Raw genomic sequence first — 27,166 nt, forward strand, 5'->3', positions numbered from 1 at the left:
CTGTCAATATAGACAAAAAAGATTACGAAATCATATAAATATATACATAGAACACTTTGAATACATTCAACACGTAAAAATTATAAAATGTGTATCGTTCCATATTAATTACAATTTAATTATCATTTACTGAGATAGTATATCTTTAATCTAGGAACTAAATATAGCATATAAAACAAAGTCAATTCTTCTATTCTTATTTATTATACAATCATAAAAGTGACGTGATTATGATTACCCTGTAAAACTTAGGCATTTAAATGTGATAGTTTTTGTAAGATTTTAAAGTTAAGAAAACAAAGTCAATAAATACGTTCAAAATGCCTAAGCAATACATTTAAGCGTTTCCTACCAATATCAGTATTTTATATTTAATTAGATAATCAACGATGAGATTTATATACATTATCATTAATATAATACCTCAAAGCCATTGGGTCATAAATATATTATTTTTTCCCAAGTATAAATAATATTGTTCTATTGTAAACTACTTTAAAGCATGTTGGAGATAGGAACTTGTAATTCGATTGTAATAAGTGTTATGACTGTCATTCGATTTATAATTATTATAAATACATGTAAATATCTTATAGGAATAAAACATAAAAATGTGCAAAGATCCAAAATCATTGATATCTTACGATTAGATCGAGTCAAGTTTGGTTGGATCAGAGTCCCAGCAATATCTACAACAAAAAAATAGTGGTAGACTATGGATACTTATGCAAATTTATATTTTTAAAGACAGAACTAAAAAAATAAAATCTAATAGGAATTTGTTTCATAAACACTGCAACAAGTATTCTACTTTGGATATTTTAAATATTTGAATTCTTGTACTTTTACGCATAAAAGCCCATAGTCTAAATATGAGATTCCCTGAATTGCCAGAAGTAAAAATTTATCGCTAGGTTAAGTCTATGATGTCAGAAATAGCTATTTATGGGAGGTAGAATTTAGCTGACTTATTAATGATTCAATGGATTTTCATATCTTTTACATTTTTTATGTTTCAATAACAAATACCCTGTCATAAACCTTGTAACTAGTTGCCAAAGATTATGCGACGATAGCTAGTTACCTAACAGCTCATACATCCAATTCGAATTCTGTAGTACATTACATACGATTGATCTAAGGCATCCTAAGCATTATCCTAAATGGTATAACGAAAAGGAGGACACGAGGTCTTAAAAATCTTTAATACGTACAATTTAATTTTAGAATTTTAAATAGAGTATGGTGTAGAATAGTAGGAATAAAATCTCTCTAAAAATAGAATCTATTAGATATTCCAATAGATAAATCACTAAGAAGCCAAACTAATCAATTCCATTTTTTGAAACTTTCTTAATTTGTATGTCGATATACATGACTGTTGTTCAATATTCAGCAGATGTTCGAGTACTTACAGTTGACAATATATTTAGAAAATAGGAGATGAACCTAACCTGACCCGATACAAATCTTGAATTATTGTACACAGCCAAATAAAACTAATAATGACAATGAATAATTTGAAAAAGAGTTCATTTATGAGTCATTAGCTCCGAGGTGTATATTATTAAAATGAAAACAAAAAGTTAAAATGCATTACAAAAATTTCTATGACATTTGTATGTGTCGCATATGACTACAGTCAAGCACCTAATACGATGAAATATATTTAAAATACGATGATTTAAGTTTTTAATGATTGTAAAGTTTATATTGAATATTGTATCTAATTCGTATGAATGTACAAAAAAACGTCGGGACTCTGCAACTAAGCGTTCATTTAACAATCTTCTTTATTACGACTTTAAAAAACTTCTTTAATTATATTTACTTACCTCCTTGTACAAAGTTGGTCAAAGAGACCTGTGCAAAAGTTTCTTCCATTTTTAACATCTACGATAGACTAAATGTCTGTTTCGTACTGAGCGCCCAGGTTTAGGTTAATGTCTTTCCATATTTTTATGACAAAATTGTATAAATGCAGTGTCTTGTATGTAGTATTAGTGAATGTATAAATTAGAGAAAGTTTCTTATATTTAGCCTGATTTAGAGATCTTTATATCTTAGGCCCATAAACACCGCCAGTCATATTCTTTGGTTTCAGTTATTCGTAACATTATATTTAATGCGTTTAATTACAGTTACAGAAATAAAATATGTATGAAACAACATATGTATAAAAGAAATTAATAATTCAAAAATTTCATACATATCTGTTTTAAAACGAAACGTATAAATATTTAAAATATATAGAAACAATATTTTAATAACAGTAGAAAAACAATAAAATTCCTTATTTCATGAAATATGTTAAAGATAAATAACAAATACTAAATAAGAGTTTCGTACTTTTTTAATAAATTTATATTATTTAATTTTACCTGTTTGTTAAAATTTGTATCAAGATATTTTATGACCTCTGTATTTGTTGACATGGGATGATAACCTTTTTGATTAAAAGTACTGCTTCGAAAACTGTAAGATTTTTTTTTAAATACTGTCCAAAATCTAATGTCATATTGGTTATATTTCACACTAACACCCAGATATATGCCTATTATAAATAACCGGTGGAGCTACAGTAACTTATTTGCGTTTCATTTGGTAGCAGTTTCTAAGCCGTTAGAATACATATAAATGTCATGTATAACAAACTTATCGGTTGACCCATTTTTTTGCTGGTTCTGTCCAGTTAGATTCATTTTCATCCTCCTTCTCTCCATCTGCCTCTTCCCTTTCACCTCTTTCTTGTTCTTGTTCGCTGGATGGGGTAGCAGATGGCGTTTGCGAGATATTAACATTGCGTGCACGCAACTCAGCCAAGAAATCATTTTCCTGTTGATAGCGTCGCTGAAGCTCTTCTCGCCAAGAATTTCCGCCGCCGCTACTATCGTCACCATCCTCGCCAGCCTCGAAATCTGAAGATAAGGAAAATCGATAATTCCAAAATTATGAATGCACTTGTTACACTCAAATTATTTTTAATATTTGATCTTCCAATTTTTTGTATGCAAAAAAGAACGCTAATTCCTATAAAATGAATATTGTATAACTGTATCTACTTAATCAATATATTTAGAATTCAGATGTTTATTTACATTTAAAATATCGATAATATTATATACAATAATTGAAAGGAAAATAAATATCGGTCTACTAATTTATAAGTGTGATTGTATGTTACGAATATGTAATTGAGCAAAAATGAAACGACGGTCAATTAACTACTTCTAAAGAAAATGACAGAATGTAATTTTTAACTAGTATAAAAATGTACCTGATTTACTATTACAATTCCCAATTTACAATTTACTGTTAACGCTTTACTGTCTGAAATAATAGATACGTTTACTAACACGTTTATTTAATATAGTAATTATATATTTATGCAAAAGAAGCATGTGATGTAATATTTTGCAAAATGCTTGTGAGGATGTAAAAAATTACGAGAATGGAAATTTGAACAAACTCTTACCTAACGGCTTTCTGATGTTAATTCGGCCAGAGTTGTGAGAATGATCCTCCTGGTCTGAGTCTGCAAGGCACCAGGATACATTCACAGGGGGTGCATCACACACATTCCACAACACGTCTAAAGTGTCATTTGTATATGAAAATATCTATCTTTTTGCCAAAATTGTAATACCAATGGGATATTTTATATAGAGACTTGTACATTTAAATCCCAATCAAATATTTTCTTATAATAACGGTAATTATTACTAACATTATTGTATTTTTGTATTTTCTTACAGTATTCAAAACAAAAGAAATGTTATAATAAATTTCGAAGTATCAATGAAAAATGAAACATCGTTTTTATTTTATAGTAAATGTAAGAATAAAGTTGCATATATTAAATTTTTGTTGTATTGCAATTTGTCTTCAATTCATTTTTAAATCATTAATCGAATTATAAATTATCTTATTATTAGAAAGAGCATGTCCTGTTTCACGTGTAGTGTAGTAGTCTGTGCTATTTCTAGACTAAATTTTGCTAAGTCTATACTAGATAAGAATTATGACAGGCAAATTGTGTAAAGAGAGGCAAAAACTAAATATTTACATCTGTAAGTTGTTAACAGTGAGTAATATATATGTATGATATATATTTTAAAAACTTGCATAAAACAATTTATAAAAATATTGTAAGATATATTTTGAATTTCTAAAAAAAAAAACTTAAAAAATCATTATTGACACATTTAGATACGAATAAAATAAAATCCTGTGTTTTCTTTTTGTGAATTTATCAATTGAAATAATTATTTAAAAATATTGTAACAATATCATATTTGTACTTAATATACATAAAAAAATCGCATATTATTCTTCTTGTAAGTACTAAACACGAATATGCAATTATTTATTTTGTTTTACATATAAATATTCATAAGAATTATTTTCCAAATAATATAAAAAAATTAAATTTCTTCTATATTTTAATTCTTAATATAAATATATGGCTATGTATGAATTGTAAAATTTACCTTGTATTTGAGCTTTAGTTCCATAATAAATTTGTAAAATTTTGTTCACTAAAAATAGGTAGGGAAATGCATTATTACATGCTATAAAATCTAATGATGTGATAGAAGAAAAATACTGCCAAACATGCCTGTTTACACTAATATGAACAACAATATGAGAAAATGTATATATGTACGAAGAACATTTACTTGAAAAGTTATTTTAGATTGCCATAATTTTTTTTATAATTGAGTAATTATTCAAAATAATATGAATGAAACAAAAACATACACATTGGTAGGAACATAAGAACTTTTAATATCTCACTTATTATAACTACTCACAAATATCATTTCATTAATGAGTTTTTGTAATAGTATGTTAGTTTTAAACATATGAGATTATATGAATTAATCGTTACCTCTTCGAGTTGGCTATACATTTTTTATTTTAAGGGCTAATGATTTCTATGCCTTACACCTAATCCAGATATACAATTATTGGAGGCCTATGTTAAAAACGATAGCTAAATACAAGTTTTTGTGCCACTTTGAACTACCAAAGTATTTTGCATTCATTTCTGATGCAAAGTATGTTAAAATTTATAATACAACATACCCGAATTCAATTCCCTCACGAGTGTTGACATGGCATTAGTAACACTGTCAGCAGCTACCAATAAGTCATTTCGTAAGGATCGGCCCAAGCTATTATTCGCACTGCTGGAACCACTCCCTGGCAAGCTGTTTGTCCTGAACGCAGACCTGACATCGAAAATCTCTATTTTCTTTGCATAAAGCGACTTCCAAAATAAAAACTAAGTTAAGATCGTGACATGCCACGCTTATTGTGCAAGCATCTAGGGATGAAAGTTTTTTATCAGCAAATATCAGTATATTCGCAAACTTTAAATTAGCAATATACTAGCATAAACATGCAATATTAAAAGAAAGCGAGTGTACAAATTTCATAAACTAAATTTTATTTCTTTAAATCTATATGTTTTTTGTGTTTTAATAAATTTATTTACATATGTTACTTCTTAAAGTTCCATATATTTATGTTTAGCATTCTCTTTTTATAATCTCTTTATTACAACACTTCATTCTGATTTTTGAAAAATATAATTTTAATTTCGATGAGAGTTTAGATATCATTGAGTTAGGGTATTATACATAATATATTCAGTTCATAACAATATTTCAAAAGATAGGTAAAAGAGTATATGCAACTAAAAATAAAAGATAGTTAATACATAAAACTACTTTTTTATTAAAAAAATAATATTATATAATCAATTATACAATTTAATATAAAGGAAAATATAACAACATTTTTGTAATGTACAGTAAAAGATCTGAACATGCTCTTTAAGGTACATTAATATATCTGCTGTTTCATTCCGTATAAATATACATGCCTGTAATATTTCACAAATTAAATGCAATGAAGGAAAATTAGGATATAATTGATAACATAAAACTATAAAAATTTAATAGTGCCTAAAAGCGTCTCAAAATAGCAAAAAGCAATGACTTATATAAATATAATATTTTAATAAAACTGCAATCAGAATTTACAATATCATTAATATAGGAATATTTTAAAATAGAAAAATCATTAGTTATTCAACTAGTACCAAACTTATTCTTGTTACTAGCTGATCAATAATACAGTCCCATTAATATTCACATGCAACAACCAAAGATATGATTACTGTGCTAATTCTTTTCATAGAGTGCAGCTAAAATCTTATTATACTAGCACTGTGTATTTAGAAGAAATCAATTTTAAATAAACGTATATAACATAGAAATAGACATAATCAATCGTTTAAATTTAGATATGCTTGTAAAATATGACTAATTTCTTCATACAGCTTAAACATAATTCCTTATTACGTATACAAATTATATAATAATGACTGTTTTAAATATGGCGTAAAGTACATAATAAATGTCGATAACGTATAAAATTTTGTTAATTTTTCTATAAAAGTAATTACTTTCAATATCTAAGTACGTTACAAATCTTTGTACAAATGATTCTTACATAAAAAACCTCACAAACATATCAATATAAAATGGTACTAAAAAAATGTTAAAAGAAACAAGGAACGAATTTTTCCTATTTTTATAAATATGATATGTATTTAGAACTTGTCAATATATTTCTAAATATTTCTTTAACCATAATTTTCCGATAAATTCGAGAATTATTTCTAAATCATTCTATGTGCATGATATAACAGTGTTTTATACAAAGATTGTAATGTTTGCTTTTTCTTTTGCTGCCTTGTGTCTTTTTAACTTTGACTATCTTGTCATTGATTTCTAGCAGAGATTTTTCATATGCCTGCCTACCTTACGTCGCCTCCAACACATGATAAGTTATCTGGAATAGGATTTTGTATTGTTCCCAGCATGGTATTATTAGTTACACTCGCCACTGATGTCGTTGGAACGGGACTCTGGTAGCTTTGAGACATTTGTTGTTGACTTTGCGACTGCTGTTGTTGTTGTTGTTGTTGTGGAGTTGTAGAAAGTGGACCACCTGGAGTTGGTGGAGCTGATCTACTACTTGGCACTGCACCAGGAGGTAAAGGTGGTGACTTTGTACTTCGTGGTGAACTATTTGGTGTTGACCTTGGAGATGCCTGGTGATTCTATAATAATAATATAAAATTTGGAGTATTGCACTATGATAATAAAATTGAAATGTTAAATGATTATAGATTGTTCTTGAAATAATACCTTTAACATTTTCATTAAACCTTCCAGTTGCACCATTAATTGTCTTCTAGAATCTTGCAATGTTGCTAAATGAGTTTCTAACTCATCTTTTCTTTGCCTCAAGGCTCTCAGTTCAGACATTAATGCAGGATTTTCCAAACCAGCCGCTTCTATTTCTTGTTGTCTCCTATAGTTAGATTCAATGTTAATATGATAAAAAATAAATGAAAAACAAAAGCTGGAATATCTTTTGAATTAGATATTCCATTTCACTAACTACAAGCTGAAGCGAGAATATATTATTAATGTGGTGTTTGTGTGTGAATCTAATGAATCTAACAATTTCAAAAATTATATTAACGTTAATTTAAAATAATTTAATAATAACTTTATTGTATAATTTTTGGACAAGATAGATATACCTAATTACTTTAAATTTGTAAATAATGTAATATATCGAAAACTAAGACAACTAAGGTAAGATACAGAGATTCTTAAAAAACTAATGAAGAGAATATCGATTACAAGCGGGATATTCCGGTGTTAGTAATGATTTTGGATTCGATTGTCTTCATTTTTAAGTTATTTATACGGTTATATAAATGAAATATGCATAGAGGGAAAGATGTATTTATGTTAGTATTGATTGTTGTGATGTCTTCAGCTCTAGTATATACATTCTACGCAACAAAAGTGATAGAAGCGAAACAGAATGTCCTTTTTAACATGCATGATCCTAGGATGGTTCGACAGGATGAACTCGAGGTTTAGGCTTGATATAAAGGAAATAAACGACACAGGTATACCTTAACCTTGCAATCTCGCGCATTATTTCCTTGTTCTTTGCCTCTAACTGCGATATAAGTTCGCGTTGTGCTCTCGAGGCATCTAATGACGCCAAATTAGCATCAGACGGTGCCCTACCCTGTAACACAAATATTGCGATTTCAAATAATTTGTAAAAATAAGAAAATGAAGTTTAGTTGAATCATTGTTACTTGTACAAATGATGGTAAAAATTTCGCATACTTACTGCTTGGTCAGCTTGCGACATTCTGGATGCGGCACGAGGCTATGCAATTATGAAATTAAAATTAGTCACACAAAGTCACGATTCAGCTGAACGTTTAATTAAGTTTATTGCTCTAATTTGCTAATAACTGAGGATTTCGCATAAAGTTTCATGCTTTTATCATAAACTACACCAAACCACATTATATCAAATATACCCACAAATTTTACATTAAAGATTATACTATTTGTTAGACAACTTCGTATAAATTATTTGAACAATCTTGTAAATTAAACTTATACCTTTTTTATATAAATAATACCAAGTTATAATTGTTACAATATTAAGCATGTACCCATATAGTTGTAGAACAGTAAACAACAAACATTAAACGTTAGTTATTTTAGAATAAATAAGATATCTTACCATAGTCCTAGCTTCCTGAGCCAACCTTTGTGCGTATCGTGCTATTAATTTATGTTCATCATCCAGTCTTGAACTATCCATACTGTACAATGTATGAATAAAGAAATAAAAAAAAAAAATAAATAAAATTGTGACTCGTTACGTGCACATTTAGTATAAGCTGTGCAATTTCGATCTGTTTTACGCTCACCTCCTTAAAGTAGAACGGCTGTCCATCGATCCGGAATCGAAAGGAGCCATGAAACCTGGATCTGGAAAACCGTTGTGAGATGGTAAAGGTGATGGCGGGCTGCAATGCAGGGAATTTATTTTCGATTGAAGAATCGCGTTCATATCGACGGCTATACATATCATATGAGTATGATAGATCATGGAACTCACACTATGTGTGATAAATCTAACGTCTTCTCAGGTTGTTCCGGAAATCTCGGTAAGCTATTCTTCCCCTTTTCAGGTACGCATCTGAAGCTCTTTCGTAAGGAATGACCAATCTGTTTGCTCGGTGATTTCTATAGAACAAACAGGAGAAGATTGGTGTCACACAAAAGATACATATTATTATTTATATATGGAAAAGTTTGAAACTTTGAAAGTTCTATCCAACACGTACAAAACTACTGTACTCCCTCGTTTCATGATCGTTATTATGTGTCCCAGAAACTTTACCGCGCCAAAAACAATCTTGACAGAGCTGGTACGAGTGACATTTCTGACATCTGTATCGGAAGCCGGTGAAGTTTTCTTTGTGACACGCGTCACACATGACAGGATGGGCCACTGAAAAATTGTATATGAATGAAAAGCTCATTTACATGCACAAGTTGCACCTTCGTTTGCAATACGTTAAAGTATTATGTTTCTTGGCTTGAATATTAGACGACAGTATTCAGTGGAAGCATTTTTATACTATAAAGAATACCTACTTCAAGAAGAAATTTTAATATTCAGTAAGTTGTAGTAGTTGTGTATCTATTGATCTTCAATTAATATTTTCTGTTGAAAAATTCGCTAGCTGAAGATGAAATATGATAATTCATCTAGAATTACTTTAAAGCACATGATCATCAGATAGATAAACCTGATGTCTGAAGATGTTTTTATGAGTCTAGAAAAACTCAAAGTAGATAATCCAAAAATATTCTAAACGATTGGTCACATATGTAGATATTCATATAACTTTCTGTATATTATAGTCTAGTATTACTATAATTCTAGTATTATTATAACTAGTAACAATAAATTGAATTTTAAATCATAAAATTCTCTAACTACATATGTAATTCCATTTCTGCATTGCGAGATTCATTAATTCTAGATTAATTTGAAATCTGGAAAATCACCTGTTTCAACAGCAGCCATTCTATGGTACAATGGAAGCCAGATTAAACAGTGTGGTCCTGGATCAGACATAAGGGTATCCAAAAAATCGTTAACCGTGACTTTCGAATTCTGTAACACAATGTGACACCCAACGATGCTAATTTCCGAGTTGTATTAAATTCAAAGAAGTTTACCAGTTACCTAGTATACGGACAGAAGTTCATTTTAATGAACTTACTTGGGGAAATATTGAATTGGCAAGACCCTCGGAGTATCCAAAAGATGGCGATTCGTAAACCGCAGCCGTTAACGCTAGAACTTCCTTCAAATAGTCAGAGAATCTCCAGTGTATCATGTGACCATTGCTATCCGATATTTGTGAGTATATATCTATTCGCCAAGTAGACTGAATTAATTAATTAATTTTGATATTACACGAAAAAATATAATAAATCCATTCTTATCAATTTTCTGACTTCCACAAACTTATTTGTTATTTTTAAAAGACTTATATTTTTGGTCTTAACGGATCATTTCCATTTTCAATTTTGTTATAATAGAATCCTTCTATTTAATCATAAAGTGGCATTATAATCAGAAAATTAATAAAAATTTACTTATCATGCTTTTCTCCTTAACTTCGTACAATTTGTGAACGAAAATAAAGAAAGAAGAATAACTTACATCGAAATTTGTCCATTAGTTTTCCAGCACATAACGTAGCTAGCGCTACTTTCACAGAGAAAACGGATATCTTATTGTTTTCCCTACAAAAAATGTAGTTTTCGATAAATCATAATTGCGAATGTGATCAATAAATTAATATGTACACAATTTTAATTCTTAAAATTAAATTAGGCTTTAATTTAATTAAAAAATTTTTCGTAATAAGAATCAAGGGATACAAAATTATATAACTATTTAACTATTTAATCTTTTAATAATGCAATAAAATGGCAAAGAATTCAGAGTGAACGATTCAGAAAGTAATACTTAGTCTTTTTATCCCCAAGATATTCTTAAATTTTCATAGAAAATAAATACAAAAAACATTAGTAATTATATTAAGTATGAAGACATTTTATGTAAAATTTATAGTACTATATTTAACAATCTTTACTCAAGTCTCTTTCAAGTTACACTGTTAAAGGGTTAAAACATTTAATACATATATAAAATTCAATATCTGTTTACCCTGTAGTATAGGCAGCAAGTAACCAGTTCATCAACAGAGCGGTTGTAGCATCGACTTTGGCTTGTTGCGAAACAGGCACTCGTTTATTAAGGGCATGGAATAAGGAAGACAATAAAGTTTCCAGCCTCGAAACTCCCAATGTGCTGGATGGTTCCAAAGTGTTTAAACCGTTTTCCCGAAATGCTTCGATTACATTCCATATATCCACGTTATGTACTGTATACAACAGAAAAAGTGCTTTAGTAATGAAATTTTTTAATTATTTTATTTTGATGGTACGCTTTTATGGAAAGATTGAGAACTACCGGTGTAGATTATTACATGGAATAGTAAAGTACAGTATATAGGTATCATAAATCACTTGGACTGCGAGCTCGCTATCTCATAGCCACACGGACTATTTGATCCTAGGAAGTTCTTGACTCTATGGATCACTTCATGCCGAAGCCCTTAGTATTATGGGCCACTTGACGCCAAAAAGCGCTCAACCTCATGAACCACTTGATACCAGCAGTCAATGGTTCAAGATTCTAAAGGATGAAAGGTCTTAGAATTTACGGATCACCCAAAATCTAGGAATCTCTAAAGCTTTAGGACACCAGAATTAACAAAGATATCAGAATTCTCAGGATATCGAAATTTTGTAAATCTCTAGAACTTGGAAACTCTTAGAGGGTTGCTTTCCCATTTGGTTACCTGACGATTCTCTGATTTCGTAGCTTATGGAAACCTAAAAACAATTTCCTAGTACAGCTAAGAACTTTAACTTAGCTTTTTCAGTAGAATCTCACCTAACGCATCAAACTATGCGTTTCTTGGCACCAAGTAATATATGCTTTCTGGCGTCAAGTGGCTCGTATTAAAGTGTTTCGCAGCCTCAGGTGGTTCATTGGATTTGGAATTTCCTGATATCAAGAGTCAATAGGATTTAAGAGTTTAACTGTTAATAAGTTGATTATAAATGTACCAAATAGATGACTTAGCGTTAAGTAAGCTACTATGTAGCGGTGGATCTTTGGACCTGGCCTAACGGCTCTTTCTGACATATTCACGTTATAATATTTAACAAATATTATTGTACGATAAAGCTCAGATTCTCTTAGAATTGTCTATAAAACCCAAAACTTAATTTGTTTACACCTACTTTTCCTTCGTTTGATACGTTATACGTCTACATAAATATGTTATACTCACAGTGAACTTTCTTTTGAATAAATCGCAATTTGCACGCAGTGCGGTACGACGCAAATCGAATGCTATCAAAATTTTGCTGCCGCATTTCTTGCAACAGCTGCAACCGGCTTGCCTCCCCGGTGCTGCTATTTCCCGACCCTCCGGCGCCATCCTCCGCCATCTTATCTGCAACATATAATAAAAATAAAATAGTATCATGTTCAATCTATTTGTATGCATTGAGAAAATCCTAAAAATCGTGTCAGTTTCCAATGGAATGCGAACGATAAAATTTATTCGTGGTCGACCAACTACCTACGCGGAACCTAACGCAGCCTTTTAGTCAGTTATCTAAATGTCAGAGTAATCAATAAAAGCTAGATTTCTTCGTTCTTTATTGCGCCTACGGTGAACATTCTCAAGGGTTCTGAGGGCATTCAAAGCATCCGCAGAATGCACGAGCGCTATTCGCCACGGCGTGCTTCATTGTGTTGTTGATTAGTTTCAGTCCAGTCTGATGAATCAAGCATCGCGCGATTAATACGATGCTATTAAGATCAGAAATCGCGACGAAACTAGTATAGTGAAGCACGAAGATCGCCTTTGAAGCTGCAGCGATAACTTTCAACATTTTAATTGCCATTTTAAGAAAAGTTAAACTCTACAAAATCATTCGACGAAGAAATTAAAATAAAGTAGTGTTACGACACATATTCCTTGGTATTATTATGATACTTTTAACAACAAGTTGTCTATAAACAACATATGTTATTAAGTCATTAAACGTAATAAGTATATTTATGTTTAGCAAATTTGATTCTAATTTCAGTGCATTACGTTTTCAGAAAAAGATCAGAGAAAATGTATCATTGAATGAAAATAACTTTTTACATAGTCCAAGAAACATTTAAGCACGAAAGAGTTAATAGTGTTAAGAGTATAATTTATTTCTTATAGAAATAATATAATATTAGAATCAATATTATAGAAATTATACAATACATATAATACTATTCATATAAATTAAATAATTGGTAATATATTGCCATATTATACACAAATTGTTTCTCTTCTCTCTTTTTCGAAGTCATCCCATTCTGAATATTCATTTCAAACGAATAATATAATTGATTCCCATGCATCTATAATTATTGAATATTCTATTATAATTTTGATCAAAATTAATTTTCGCGAAATCAGTTAAATTAATTTGTTCATATAAATAAACATGGTTCGCCCCCATACAACAGTCTCATATCAAAATACAATTTTATCCTCTTCTGAAACCATCAAAATAAAATAATATTCAGTAACGAAGCCACTCGATATACTATCGATTCGCAGCAGCGTTCGTTCACATCACAAATTGCCGCATTTCGGTGTCGATTCAATAACGTCCCGAGTCAATACTTCAATTTAAAACCTCCAAACGTTCGTTCGTATCGTCAACAATCGACAACGACCTATCAGGTTGGCACAGCTAACAAAGAAATCATGGAAACGAGAATGCCGACGAGGAAGACAATTACTTTTATCGTTGATATACCCGGCAAAACAACGGGAGAGTTCGCCGGTCGTTAACTTAATGGAACGTGAAAATCACTCAACGACTGCTTGATAATTCATAGGAGACTGTTTCAGACAAAGCCGAATAGTCGCAGCAGCAACTGGAAGCAGCCGGTAAATATCAAAGCAATTAATATTTTGCTGGAAAATCACCATCGGGAGTAACGACATGATTCAAGTGGAAAACGAAGCGCACCAAAGGCAAAAGGATCATTTGCAATTCAGTTCGTTAAGTATTCTGTGCGATGAAGCCTCGATCAGCAGGATCTGCGTGAGATTGCGCGAAACTAAATCGTTCTAGACTTACAGGGAATCGAATTCCCTGGAGCTTTCCACACTTTTAGAAACAGAGATCCACTTTGGAAATATTTCGTGATCCATTCGAAGACTACACGAGGTGTAATTATTAAAAGTTGATTTATAAGCAATTCAAAGTTGATTCGTGTAGTTCCACGAACTGAAACAAAGTAGGTAGAAATAGTAATTCTAATGCGATTTTTAACTGAACCGACTTCGATTTGTTCGCCGACTATTTTTGATGAATTACAACTGTCCTAATGAACGTGTAAACTATTGTCATATTGTAATGTTTAACGCGACTCACTAGTGCGTTGCGACTAGAGATCGTGATTTTGAATGTGTATTAAAATACACGTGTATCTATGGCACGTGAAACGTATATTAAAGAATTAAAGATCCATGTTCTTAAGTATACGTGTACACAGTATCTAAGTACTCGCAGTTAGCGTGATTCTGAAATCAGTTAATCGAATTCACATGATTTTCAGTTCAGCGACTCTCGGGAAGAAAAAATTATAAACCAGGTGTAAGGCTGCTTCGCGTTTGATTGTTCAACGGTTATCCGGATATATTCAAACATACTGTCCAACGGCTATACTCGTATGTTTAAATACACGTGTAATAGAAACATACGGATACCCGCGAAACAGGAATGTTCGTGTATTTCTATTACACATGTATGCGTATATTTAAATATACATGCATAATCATTGAATAGTTAAACGTGAAACGGTCCTGAACATAGTTTTGAACATCTTAAAATATGCTGTTCTCAGGATGATCGAAAAACACGTGAATTCGTTTATCTGTATATGTGTATTGAATACCCGCGTACGAGTATATTTGTAGTCCGTGTACACGTGTATTAACATTTACACGCATTGAAAGTGAAATTTGTTTATCATAGGCGAAATAAGAATTTGCAGGCGCGACCCACACTTTGGGAATCTATATTCTGTAGCAGTGGTTCCCAAATTTTTTCTAGTCACAGCACATTTTAAAAATTGTACAGATATTTTAGCGCATAATATATACAAATTTTAGAAATTGGAACAGCAATACAATTGCGTGATTAAAAAAAAGAAAAATAAAGACATTGCTCTTTCGCGATGTGCTGCACATCCTTTGACAATCATTGCACCAGACCAGAGCTATTCGAACTTTGTTATTTCTTTAGTTTAAGTTTAAGGTTTCTGGTTCTCAGGATCGTGTGAATTATTTTCAGCGCATTGATTCCGAGGACAGTTCCTTAGCGCGATGGAACGGGAAATCGATGTGACTCGTCGGTTGTTGTCCAACAAAATGGAACGGAGACAGGTACATTTAGAATGAAAAGTGCCGGGAGAAAGGGAAATCGAGTGAAAGAGCGAGGAAAGAAAAAAAGGTTCGAGCATTGCCATGCACCGGCAGATTGATATCTCCGGCTGCTTCTGCCACCGAGTATTTTCGCGGATTACTCTCTCGGTAAATTCGTGACTCTAGCGAAATACGATCCGGAAGCATCTTTGAATTCGTCTGGCATATTTCGTTGAAACTGTGGAACGACGATTTGCATTCGAGTCTATTTAAGTAAAGTTCCAGTGTCTGAAAAATTTATTCCTTTTTCATAAAATTGCAAACCAGCTTATATGCATAGAAAATATTTTCACGTGTAATGTAACGTGTAAATGGAATTTCTTTAAATATTTTTGAAATGACAATAATGACGGACGGAAATGGTATAACCTTCATTATGGAAAGTTTTTTATGGGTCGTCTAGTATATTTTAAATGAATAAAGCTTCCTGGTAGAACATTTTCGCATATACGTATATAAGTATATATGTGTATTCTTATCTTTAATAAGAGAAATTCAATTTTTATTAGTTACAATTGTTAGAAATAAAATACGATAGTAATAAAATTATATAACACGTATAAAATATTTTCAAATAATCTATGAACTAGGAAATAATAACCTTCGTTTATTAAGAAACAATCTCGAGTTTCGAGTTGTTCGTTTCTTCGACTTATTTCGCAATATATTACAGTCTACAAGGTGAACTGTACCTATATGCTATCATAAATTATACTTTCAACAAAATTACACGTTTCAGAAGCGATTAAACTACATACTTCTAGTACCCTAGAAACTCCAGCGCAATTAAACTATATACTCTAGATGTTACGTCCCGTTACCTTATACGAACCAAACCCCATCTCTCGGTCGAGACGGTCACTAACTGCGCAAATATAAATAGTCGGACCGCAACAATCCTAAAGAACTGTCATAAAACTAAGCATTTGCTTTTTACCTTAATTGTTATAAAATATATTCATATATCACCTAAAAAGTGCGAAGGTTGGGTTTTTCCCATGTTCAATGATCATTTCCACCCGCAAGTGACCAGTGGTGGGGCGACCAACCCCCAGCAATAGTTTTCCTCTGCGACAGCATCGCCATCGAACTTCATTGGTTTATCAGCCTTTGATCAGTCAACATCTCTTCACTGATTTTTCATCCGTTGATCAGTCAATGTCTTGATTGGTTCTTCGTTCATTGATCAGTCATTAGTTTTAACATACTATTTACATGTCTCTGAGAATACGTCTACACGCACCAAGCGTAACTATTTATATCTACAAAGTCATTGGAATAAATATATTATAACCTATTACTTCAGTTCAGTACACCTCTATTATCCTAATCGAAATAGGGGATCGACCAATTCGTCGCGTCGATTATTTAATCGTAACGAGAATTTACGACTCTCGTTGACGCGATCTACCGCGAACGGTCGAACACTAGAACTTTTTAATACTTTCGTCTTAGATTTTAAGGTTCTTTTTATTTCATAATAAATTAATTAAAGATATAAAAACGATGTATAATTAAATAAGTCTCAACAAAATCAATAATAAGTTAAAGAAGATAAAGAAAAAGGAATAACCTTCTTCATATATTAATTGGTGGACCTGCGCTGTTTTTTAAGTCATGACTTCGGTTCTTCTTCTTAGAGAATTGATTGAGCAAGCGGAGTATTCGATGCAGGATCGATAAAAACACGTTTATCTTCGATCTTATTACATAGCGTGCGAGCACGAGGAGAGAATAAATCGTAACAATCGTCGTTTGTTTGCCGCACAGCGTAACTCATAAAATCGTGCCATCGCGATGGCCTGTTTTCTGTCATTGCGAAACTCCGTTCCTATGCATTGTGGCCCGTGTTCGCCCGAAGGCGAATCACCGCTAAAGTTCATCAGTCGCGCCGATGCAAACGCGCACGGAAAATAGTGATGGGATCTGAAACAATTCGAACATGATCCAAAGTTTAAAGCTCTTGAAAGTCTTGGTAATTCTTAAGTCTTTAAAGTCTTGATAGTTTGAGCCGTCCTGAAATAAATGTATTTATGATAATTCGAACTTACCAGATTTGTTTTAATATTCTATGTCAATGATACCGTTTCAGCGACAATAACCAAAAGACTTGTAAGATATCGAATACTTATCAAGTTCTCAAAACCTGCTGAAACTCTTAAAAGTTTTACGGTGATCAAGACTTTTAAGACGATCAAGACGACGAAAAATTTCAAAACGATCGAGTCTTTCGAGATTTTATGAACTCAAGACTTAAAAAGACTTCCAAGAGCTCTAAGCTTCGAATCATGTTCGAAGTGATTCGAATTTGTCACCGTATATGCGATACAGATTCGAAGTGGTTCGTAGTGTTTCAGATGCCGTTACTATCGGAAAACCCGCGATAAAGAGAAACTGTAAAGAAAATCGACCATGTCGGAACGACTGCAATAAACATAGAATTCTAAAGGCGCATGAAAGTTATAGGTGTAGTTGTCTGAACCGGTTATGTAACAGCGGTAAAGCAGCGGTACTACTACTCGTTGACGAATCTTTTCTACGCCACGAAACTCCGCATTAATCATATAATTTGTTACTACGTCATTATGATTTCAGATAAAAGCAATAGTCTCGAAAGGCTAGAAAAATTGGTGCTAGAACTACAGCATCAGATTTTGCTTTTTTATAATTATTGAAGATATGTAGATACATTTAATGAAATTAATATTACTTTTTATTCAAATAGATAACAATTATTTAGATATATTTATTTATATCAGGTTTGGACAAACTCTATTAGAAATAAAGATAAAAAACAACAGTTCAAAGTAATAGCCCATTTTAATTATTACATTATTTTTATTGTGAATATAATATAGGAAAGGTAACTTCACTATTAAAATCAAATAAATTATTCCCAAACATTTTTCTATTATATCATATAATAAATTCGTTCATTCTAATTTTTTCAAATTAAATAACAGATAATTTGAATCTTAATAAATACTAATTTAAATCTTAAGTATTATGTGAACTATATATAATTGATAATATAATTATAATATAAATGTTGAAGTAACTACAACTACTTGTACAAATATTGATATAACTTCTGACCTTACATATATATGTATAATATCAGATTGGTTTTGGTATTGAGATATCGAGCATTGATTTGAAATTTTTGTTTTACGTGTACCGTAACCTACTTATGGTAGTCTGTTCATGGTCTAGTTATTACAAGTTACTTTGGCAAACTGTGGCGATCACACGAAAATTTCTATCAGGTTATCATAGGGAAACCCGCGGTGATTGGATCGAAGTAAACTTCCATCGTAATATAGTTACGTTCGGTTGTAATTTAGTTAAATATTATATCCCAGTGTGTATTATTCGTTTGCATGATTTGTATGAAATATATTATCTATATATATATATTTCTCTAATTTGTAGTAGAAGTATGTATATAGAATATTAATAGTATATTCCTAATCAGAAAATTAAGTAATTATAAACTTATACTATTTTTTCTTCGCCTTTAAGGTGAAATATATATTTGTATAATTCTGTTGAAAATGAACTTGTTACATTCTTTTAATGTGGTCTTCAATCAAAATTATGTAATCTTTTATTTTTGGAGAATGCATGAATCACATAAACCTTACATTAAAAATTAATTAAAAGAATCTCAGTGCTGATTAATATATCCCCACATTGCTATCACCTTATTAAATTAAATACGACGTATTATTACAACATATTATACTCTTTAATTCGCACAATGCTAACTATTCCGATGTAAGAATTAAAGATGTTTAACAACGAGTTAATAATCAAGTACGAAGTAGATCCCGTTAATTGCTTAATTGCGTGACGCAATTGTTGTGCAAAAACAATGTGCTGATACCGATAAGTCTTAATTTACAAGACTACATTATTTCATTATGATCGCTTATCATTAATCTTATAAACCGGAATTTTTATTCTATTGAATGTCGAACATGCTATATTACCTCAGAATAGGTGCTAAGATTTACAAGTGCACTATTCAGTTAAGTTCGTCGCAATTGAGTTCTTATCTCTGCTCGTTAAAATTCTTCAGCTTGGTATGTGTTTTTCCGCGTAATGACTACGTTGCAATGCTAAAAATACACTAAATGTCACACAATTACAATCGCTTGTTGCATGAGTAAAAACACTTTTCAATGACGCGAGCATTTGATGAAAAAATTATTTATGCATTTCAGATAGAATATTCATTTTCCTTTTAAATTCTATCAAAATTACAAAATTACAAGATTACATTAAAATAAAAAATACTAAATTTGTTAAATCGCTAACTCTGGTTTTACGTTTCGCTAGGAACTATATCACTTTGAAGCCGGACAAAAACGAAATAAAGCAAGCTTATTCAGGTGTTTCAAATCTTATCCAAAGAGATGGCGTGTTTTAAATTCGAATGAAGTAGGAATTTGGCGTTCTCGCCAGCTATTCGTTCCAAATCACGAATGTACAATTTGAATACACATAAATAAGCACACGGCCGTGCTTTAGCTTTAGAGGACCAACAAAACAAACGGCGTTTCTCAGAGCTATGAAAATAGCTCTCCTCGACGATTCCTCGAAAACGTGAATATCGCTTCGAGCACAGCCACTCGATCTTATTGGCTTTTTGCCGCTAATAATTGAAATGAGCAGGCTGTGAACACAACATACCGAAGATTCAGTGTTTTCTTTAACAAGTCGCTGCTGATTGCCAATATATAAATATCTGCTACAAATACGCATTATTTTCATTCGTTTCACTTATTTGATCACCATATTGATCATATGCTTTAATCACTGTTCTTATTTATCTTTCAGTTTATCATAATGTATTTATTTACATCTTACTATATGTTTTATTATGAAACTGATACATCCGTATATTCTCTATCAGAAAACATTTACTTATATTTTGTATTACTTGTATTTGGCAATATTATAATATTAAGAGACATTATAATTACAATTATAAGTAACTTCAATCTCAAATTATAATCATTGTAATTTGTTAATTATGCAGTCGCAATTCTCGCAAACAAGATATGATAAAATATAAAATCACGAAAGGTGGACATCCCTTGAATTTCGCCTTACCTTCACATTATTTCACCACTTGGCCCATGGATTAAAATCAGGTTATTTGAATTCAAGCAAATTGTTTAATCTGAATGAGTCTTAACAAAAGATAGTGCAACTACCGGTAAGCGAATATTCCTCAGAGAGCATGAAAAATAGTTATTCTTCTAATATCGTCATTCTAAACCAAGGAATATCGCTCCTTGAAAAGCATTCAATCTCCATTAACCCTTAGTCGATTATTGGAAACGAATGAAGATACGATTCCTCCGGCGTGGCTCATTCAGTCATTAAAGGCTGTTACGCGAACGGCGCAGGGTGAAGTTTTGTTTGAAGGGTGAATCGGCATCGACGGTTGTCGTATTGTTCGCCACTTCGCGCTTTAATTACGCGGCGCAATGAACTTCGTAACTGCTTTCCGGCCTTCGGCCACTCCGTATACTCCAATAACCAGTATACACGCAATGAAACTTTTCTCTTTTTTCCCTCCCATTTTCTCTCTTCTTTTTTTCCTTTCCCAGCGTTTTCTTTGCGTGTGTGCACATATATCGATCCTAGATTCTGCTCGATTGACTATGGCATCAGGTTACTGGCAACGCTGCAATAATAATACACCTTCACCAGTTCTAAAAACCGAAGGGTATCGATTTTTTTCAGCGGGTTGCACGTTTAACGCAATTGCGGGTTTTATTTTCTGTGAACGTAAATTTCGGTGGAAAATGTCTTGTTTCCATGAATTAATGCGAATATCGTAGGGAGAAAAACATGCTCACTCTTGCTGATTCTTTTATTTTAATGTCTCTTTATGGCTAAAAAATAATATTTTAATATAAAATAGTTTTGTTATGTAACAATAATTATTTTGTGCAAGCGCGCGCGCGTGTGTGGGAAATCTAATTACAAGATTTTAATTCCGCCCCTTCCTTTCCTTCCAATTGTCCTTCCTTGATTCTCCTTTTTTCCAGCACTGTATAGCAGTCCGTTCTTTTTTCCTCCCCCTTTAGTATTACTCTTCCTGTTAACCGTGTTCCTTTCAGTGTTTCTTTACATTCATGCAGCATATGTTCCAGTGACTCTCATGCCTCTTTACATAGTTTGCGGATTGTATCTTCTTTTTTTCAATACATATTTCCCCTTTCTTCTTTTCCACGTCTGAACCTAGCATTCACCTTTGATTTCTGCCTTTGTAATTTTCATTTAAATATTTATTTTTTTAATTATCTCTAATTTACTTATAACGCTTGTTATATCCGCCTTCTACTATTCTATGGTATTACCATTGTAATTGCTCTGCCCAGTCCATTTGTGTTAGATCTTTAACAAAATCTTTATCTCTTCTTCTTTCCATTTCCAATTCTTCAGTATTTATCATTCTGCGCGCCTGTTTTAAGTATCTTTTATTTCTTTCCATTTCTTATCTTGGTCTGTATGTACTTCCCTTTAGCACTCTTTATCATTTTATTGTTGTTTAACCGTTCTGTTTTCTTCTCGTATCTTATTTGTTTGTTTTCCGCTTCTATTCTTACTTTATTCGTTTTGGTTTCCATCAGGACTATGCTGGGATGTTAAAATCCGGACTTAATATATTTCTTTTGTATGTTCTCTATTTTTTATTTTCTTCCATCTCCAAATAATTTTGCTATGCATTATTATTATCTTACCAAAGATATAATTCTTAAGATAAACAGTATATTATATCTCCAAATATTCAGAACGCTTTTTAATATTTTAATATTATGATGAAGAATATTTTTTAAAGTATGAAGAAAGTGAACAAGTGTGTATTTAATTCGAATATAAGAAAACAATTTTGATAATATAAAATTAATTGATAAAAGATTTGTTTCTTTGTTAACACTATATGAAAACATTTTCTAAATATATGATTAATTGTTATTGTGAGTAGACGGCCTAAAATTTTTGCATAATATAATATACAGTGTCTAGATGGGCAAGGATGATATTGGCATTAGGTCAGATGATTAAGTATCAATTTAAAAATTCTGATATTTGGAGAAGCTTGTGCTGCGTCACAAAACCTGACAGATTAAATAACACATATTTAATAAATAATGATTCAATTTGGGAAATCGGTTTGAAAAAAATGAATTTATTAGTTGTTTGATGCTACATCGATTTCTTTATATCACAGTAATATGAATAACTGCTTTGAAAAATAATTATTTTTAAATTATTCAAAAAATTTTATTTTGAATATCAGTTACTACAAAGAAAGATGCAGTAAAAAAATAGAAATAATTCTTAAACCAATAGCTAATAAAGTGTTTTAAATATTTTTGTAAGTTTTATAATATATTCTTTCGATCCATACTAGAAAATGTATTCTGTCATCAAATAAATATAATGTTTCATGTAAATACTCGATATTCACAATAAAAACGTTATTTGCCATTCACATACACGCCAAAATAAAGACACCACCGATCAAAACCTTTGTGACCATACTCAATAGCATTTAATCAATTTAGCGAATCGGCTTTGTGTAACTCAATTTGATTCAATCGTCGCGCCCAATAGCGATTAATGCTTGACAATGTCTTAAATACATCAAAGTGGAAAACCGTTAAGTCAATAGAACCAAGCGTAACACACTAACTAAATCGACGAGGAACTGACAGAGCGGAAAACCTCGCCAAGATAACTTACGTAATCCCATTTAGGTTCGGTTTTTCAAAGCTTTGTGCCGAAAGCTAGTTGTGTATCGCGAACAAAGCTTTTTCGCTGATCTGGTTAATATCGTTGGTGCGTACATATTGAAAGAAAATAAAAAGAAGAGAAGAGATCACCGCGCGGAATGCTTGATAAAAATAGAGACGGCCGCGATAAATGCAGTAAAAACTATCTAGGTTTCTGTACTGCCTAATCAATATTTTACTTACCGAGTTACAGATAAAAAAGGAGAGAGAGAAAGAACGATCTTACCTCCTATATTTCAGCGAAATAATCAACGAACCGAAGTGCACAATGCGCTTTCGAAATTACCGCCAATTTTGAAATTCGAAACGTTTGTTTTCAGCTCTAATTTTACTTTTCACTCTATGATTACGCGAACCATTCGGTGCAAACATTTCTTTTCATTTCACGATATGACTGATAATTTTGATATCTTTTTACATGTGTTTACTGTAATCTTTTATATCCTATTTTTGATATTTGATCCTCGAAAGGTAAAATTTCACATCCTGTGAATTTTGTTTTGATATTATCGTCCTGTAATAATACCATTACAATGTTTCTTTGTTATTGTTTTTGCAAATAATAACAGTTGTAAAATAATAATATTTCGTTCTAGATGGCCTTCTAGCGTTAACAACATTTTTGGCATTCAAAAATTTCTTATGAATTAATATTTAATTATTTTTATCATTATTAAATTAGTTAGAATGTTTATTTAATATTTAATATTTCTAGTCTTTTATCATATGTTCTTCTAATCTTTTATTTTATTTGATATATTGATATACTATTGATATATATTGATGTATTATGTGTGTGTGTGTGTGTGAGTAAATGGGTATTGTGGAATAATATTAATTATGGATTATTAATTCTTCGAAAACCACCATACCGTATAAATTAATTATCAATATTTGAGAGAGAAAAAAGGTCAGTTTATTTTTGAAAATAAAATTAAGTGTCCTTAGTTAGTTTGATATTATTATAATATCATATCCAGTTTCGTACTATACAAAATCATTATATTATTAACCTTTCAATTGCTCCAGGCAAATGTGGCATATTATAACTTGAATGCCTGAATGATTAAACTATTTCAGCTGTTCCATGTCAGTACACAAGATAACAAATAGACTAGCATAATTTGTTATGCGACCTTGTATTGAACTAGTATTGAGAACGATAGATATTCATTTCATATTTATACGGAGGGAAACTCATATGATAAATTATAAATAAAATAATAAAAATAAGTAATTCTTATAAAGTATCTTTTTTGCATATACATATATTGAAAATTTAAATGAATCGATAATAAATTAATCAAGTACATATACTAATTCGTGAAACAATAAAAAAGCAATTATACCTATTTATTTATAATTAATAATTAATAATTATTAATAATTTGTTAATTTAGTATTATACATAATACCAATTTATATATTGTTAGTAGGAATAATAATAATGTTCATTAATAATGATAGTAATTAATAATAGAAAGCCTACTCCACAAATAAAAAGAATTTTTTTACAATGAAACTAATATTTTATGAAAGGTATTTTTCATATATTTCTGTTTACAGCAGACTAAAAAGTGTATTGATTGTTGGTCACATAAAGAGGAATCGTCTCGACGAAAGCTGTTGATGACAAAAGCCTTCGAACCTGAGTATATATATCACTACAAATAGTAATACGTGGAATTAATAGTATCAGTTACAAATCTCGAACAATCTACATAACCCTAAAGTTAATATATCGAAAATATCTGTGCATACAATAAATGACATAGTTGAATGGTTGAATTGATCAGAGGAACTGAGACCGGAACAATGCTCACGTCAGCGGAAGGAATGTCCCAGGAAACCTGAAAGTCCCCAACTATATATGTATACCGTTCTACCATTTTTTCCAATATATCTTCCCGAATGGAATTACTGTCTTTGCGACGCACAAATTGCCGGAAGGATTCAACAGGAAATGTCAGAGGAAGATCGTCAAGCAGGAAGTTGCAAAGGAATGAGGAACGTGTGGATGCCTAAGTTTGAATCAATACAATAAGTGGGCCAGGTGGGGGTGTATAAGATCGCTTGAGGAGACAGAGGAACGGTTGGGAATGTGGGACAGTTTTGGTGCGTACAGAGGAACGTGCGAAATGGAGCGGCCAAAAGGCGCGGCCAATTTCGGATTTCTCATAATTCAGATTCTCGTCAAGCTGATCTTAATCTCTTGATAAACGATTGAACAACTGGAATAAATAACCTTTAATCGTCTTACACGATTCGAACTATAAAACATGACAATGATATAGAATCGATGGATATCAAATATAAAAATGTCAAATGTAATTGCCTGTCAAATGTAATACTATCGTATTACGAATAATTGATAGCGATATATTAAATTTGTAACATATTTCCAAATGATTTCCAGACAAGGACTGTCGTACATACTTACATCAATGTCAGGGATAAATGTCAATCGTTCAAAATGTCATGCGGTTTCGAACGATTACACGATCAGATTATAATAAGATATAGATTGATCTTAACGATTACGAAGCGATACGTCATTCCGTGCGCTGAAATTCGAACAACTTTTACTAATAGCACACGACAATGATGAATCAACTGAGAATAATGTTTTGGACCGGTGCCGAGTAGAGGAAGCAACGTGTGTCAGTGGAGCACCGTTTAAGGGGGGAACAAACACTTCCTTTCCCAGATAGAATATATGTACATATACTCATCGGGACAGTGTCCGTTATATTACATTAGACGCATATGAAGTTAATCTTATTTGCCGGGGTTTATAGTTGCCGTTATAATATACTATAACGGTAAATAAATAAGGGGACATTCTTGCAGGTGCAGTAAAATCGAAGATCTTAACACCTGTGGAAACCGTATCGGTATTATCGACTTTAATAACAAAATTTAAACAGAACTACAATATCTTTATATATTATATTATATTCCATATTTACAGTTTTTAATAAAATCTTATATCAATAGTCTTATCATTCATTTAAATTATTCTGTACACGTGAACATTTTATTGCACATTAAATTACAAGTTTTACCTGGTACATAAAAATGAATATAACAATTCGAAATTTCCACCTTATTATAAAACTATATATAAATATTAGAATGCCATCCATTAATTTTTATCTGATGCTGTAAAGAAGTATACGAAAACATGTGTGCAATAAATCAAAATCGTTCAGAACGCCGTCACGAGACACGGCGATGCACCTAACCTGGCCTACCGGTGTACATACCTTAGACGCTTTCGATGCGCGTGTCTCCAACAAGGGTGAGAAGAAAAAGAATTGCCGACGGGTGTGGGGTCGCCGTCCCCGTGTCGGCAAAGGCTCCTTTCGTATCGTTCTATCACATACGCGACGTCATTAGGATGGCTTCTACTATAAGAAAGTCACCTAAATGACGATGTAACGACACTTCTCGTGGCACTCGAGTAGGTACTGCTACTCCGAACACGGGACAGATCTGTCAAGAGGAGCAAACGCGTAGTTTCTGTGAGCCACTCTGACAAATACGTTTCAGCCGAATGTACTTTTTATAGAGATACACGGCAATAATCAGCCCGCGTCGAATGAAAGTCACAGAATTTTTCTTACCACGGAAACGTCGCGATAAACAAACTCAACGCAATCTCAACGTAATGTGCATCGCAAGCCTTGCGGCCATCACTGATTTTAACTGGCACTGGTCGTCAGTGGCGCCATCGCTTTTTTAGACGGGAGAACAAGGAATCGGACCATTGCGCGCGCGATGGTCGCATGTGGCCACA

The 27,166-nt window shown here is 31.7% G+C and overlaps 1 protein-coding gene across 14 annotated transcripts; it reads right to left on the reverse strand.

Moving 5' to 3' along the window:
- Positions 1-185: 185 nt before the first annotated feature.
- Positions 186-27,081, reverse strand: LOC126915457 (dystrobrevin beta-like). Of its 14 annotated transcripts, none has more exons than XM_050720159.1 (18): positions 26,634-27,081; positions 12,350-12,514; positions 11,155-11,371; positions 10,645-10,727; positions 10,199-10,350; positions 9,981-10,089; positions 9,251-9,417; positions 9,022-9,149; positions 8,831-8,929; positions 8,641-8,722; positions 8,236-8,274; positions 8,009-8,127; positions 7,224-7,389; positions 6,834-7,135; positions 5,089-5,234; positions 3,476-3,535; positions 3,278-3,330; positions 186-2,918 (listed from the first exon to the last, which is right to left on the reverse strand). In XM_050720159.1, the coding sequence occupies exons 2-18, from the start codon at positions 12,507-12,509 to the stop codon at positions 2,598-2,600; spliced, it is 2,403 nt and encodes an 800-aa protein (XP_050576116.1). In that variant the 5' UTR covers positions 12,510-12,514; positions 26,634-27,081; the 3' UTR covers positions 186-2,597. The 14 variants fall into 14 exon arrangements, with proteins under 14 accessions (XP_050576116.1, XP_050576119.1, XP_050576114.1 ...); XM_050720162.1 differs by lacking the exon at positions 26,634-27,081 and adding an exon at positions 16,520-16,801 and having other exon boundaries at positions 8,641-8,665; XM_050720157.1 differs by lacking the exon at positions 26,634-27,081 and adding an exon at positions 16,520-16,801 and having other exon boundaries at positions 8,015-8,127.
- Positions 27,082-27,166: the final 85 nt, after the last annotated feature.

Source organism: Bombus affinis, chromosome 4 (genome assembly GCF_024516045.1).
Source record: "Bombus affinis isolate iyBomAffi1 chromosome 4, iyBomAffi1.2, whole genome shotgun sequence".
In the NCBI taxonomy this organism is placed as follows: domain Eukaryota; kingdom Metazoa; phylum Arthropoda; class Insecta; order Hymenoptera; family Apidae; genus Bombus; species Bombus affinis.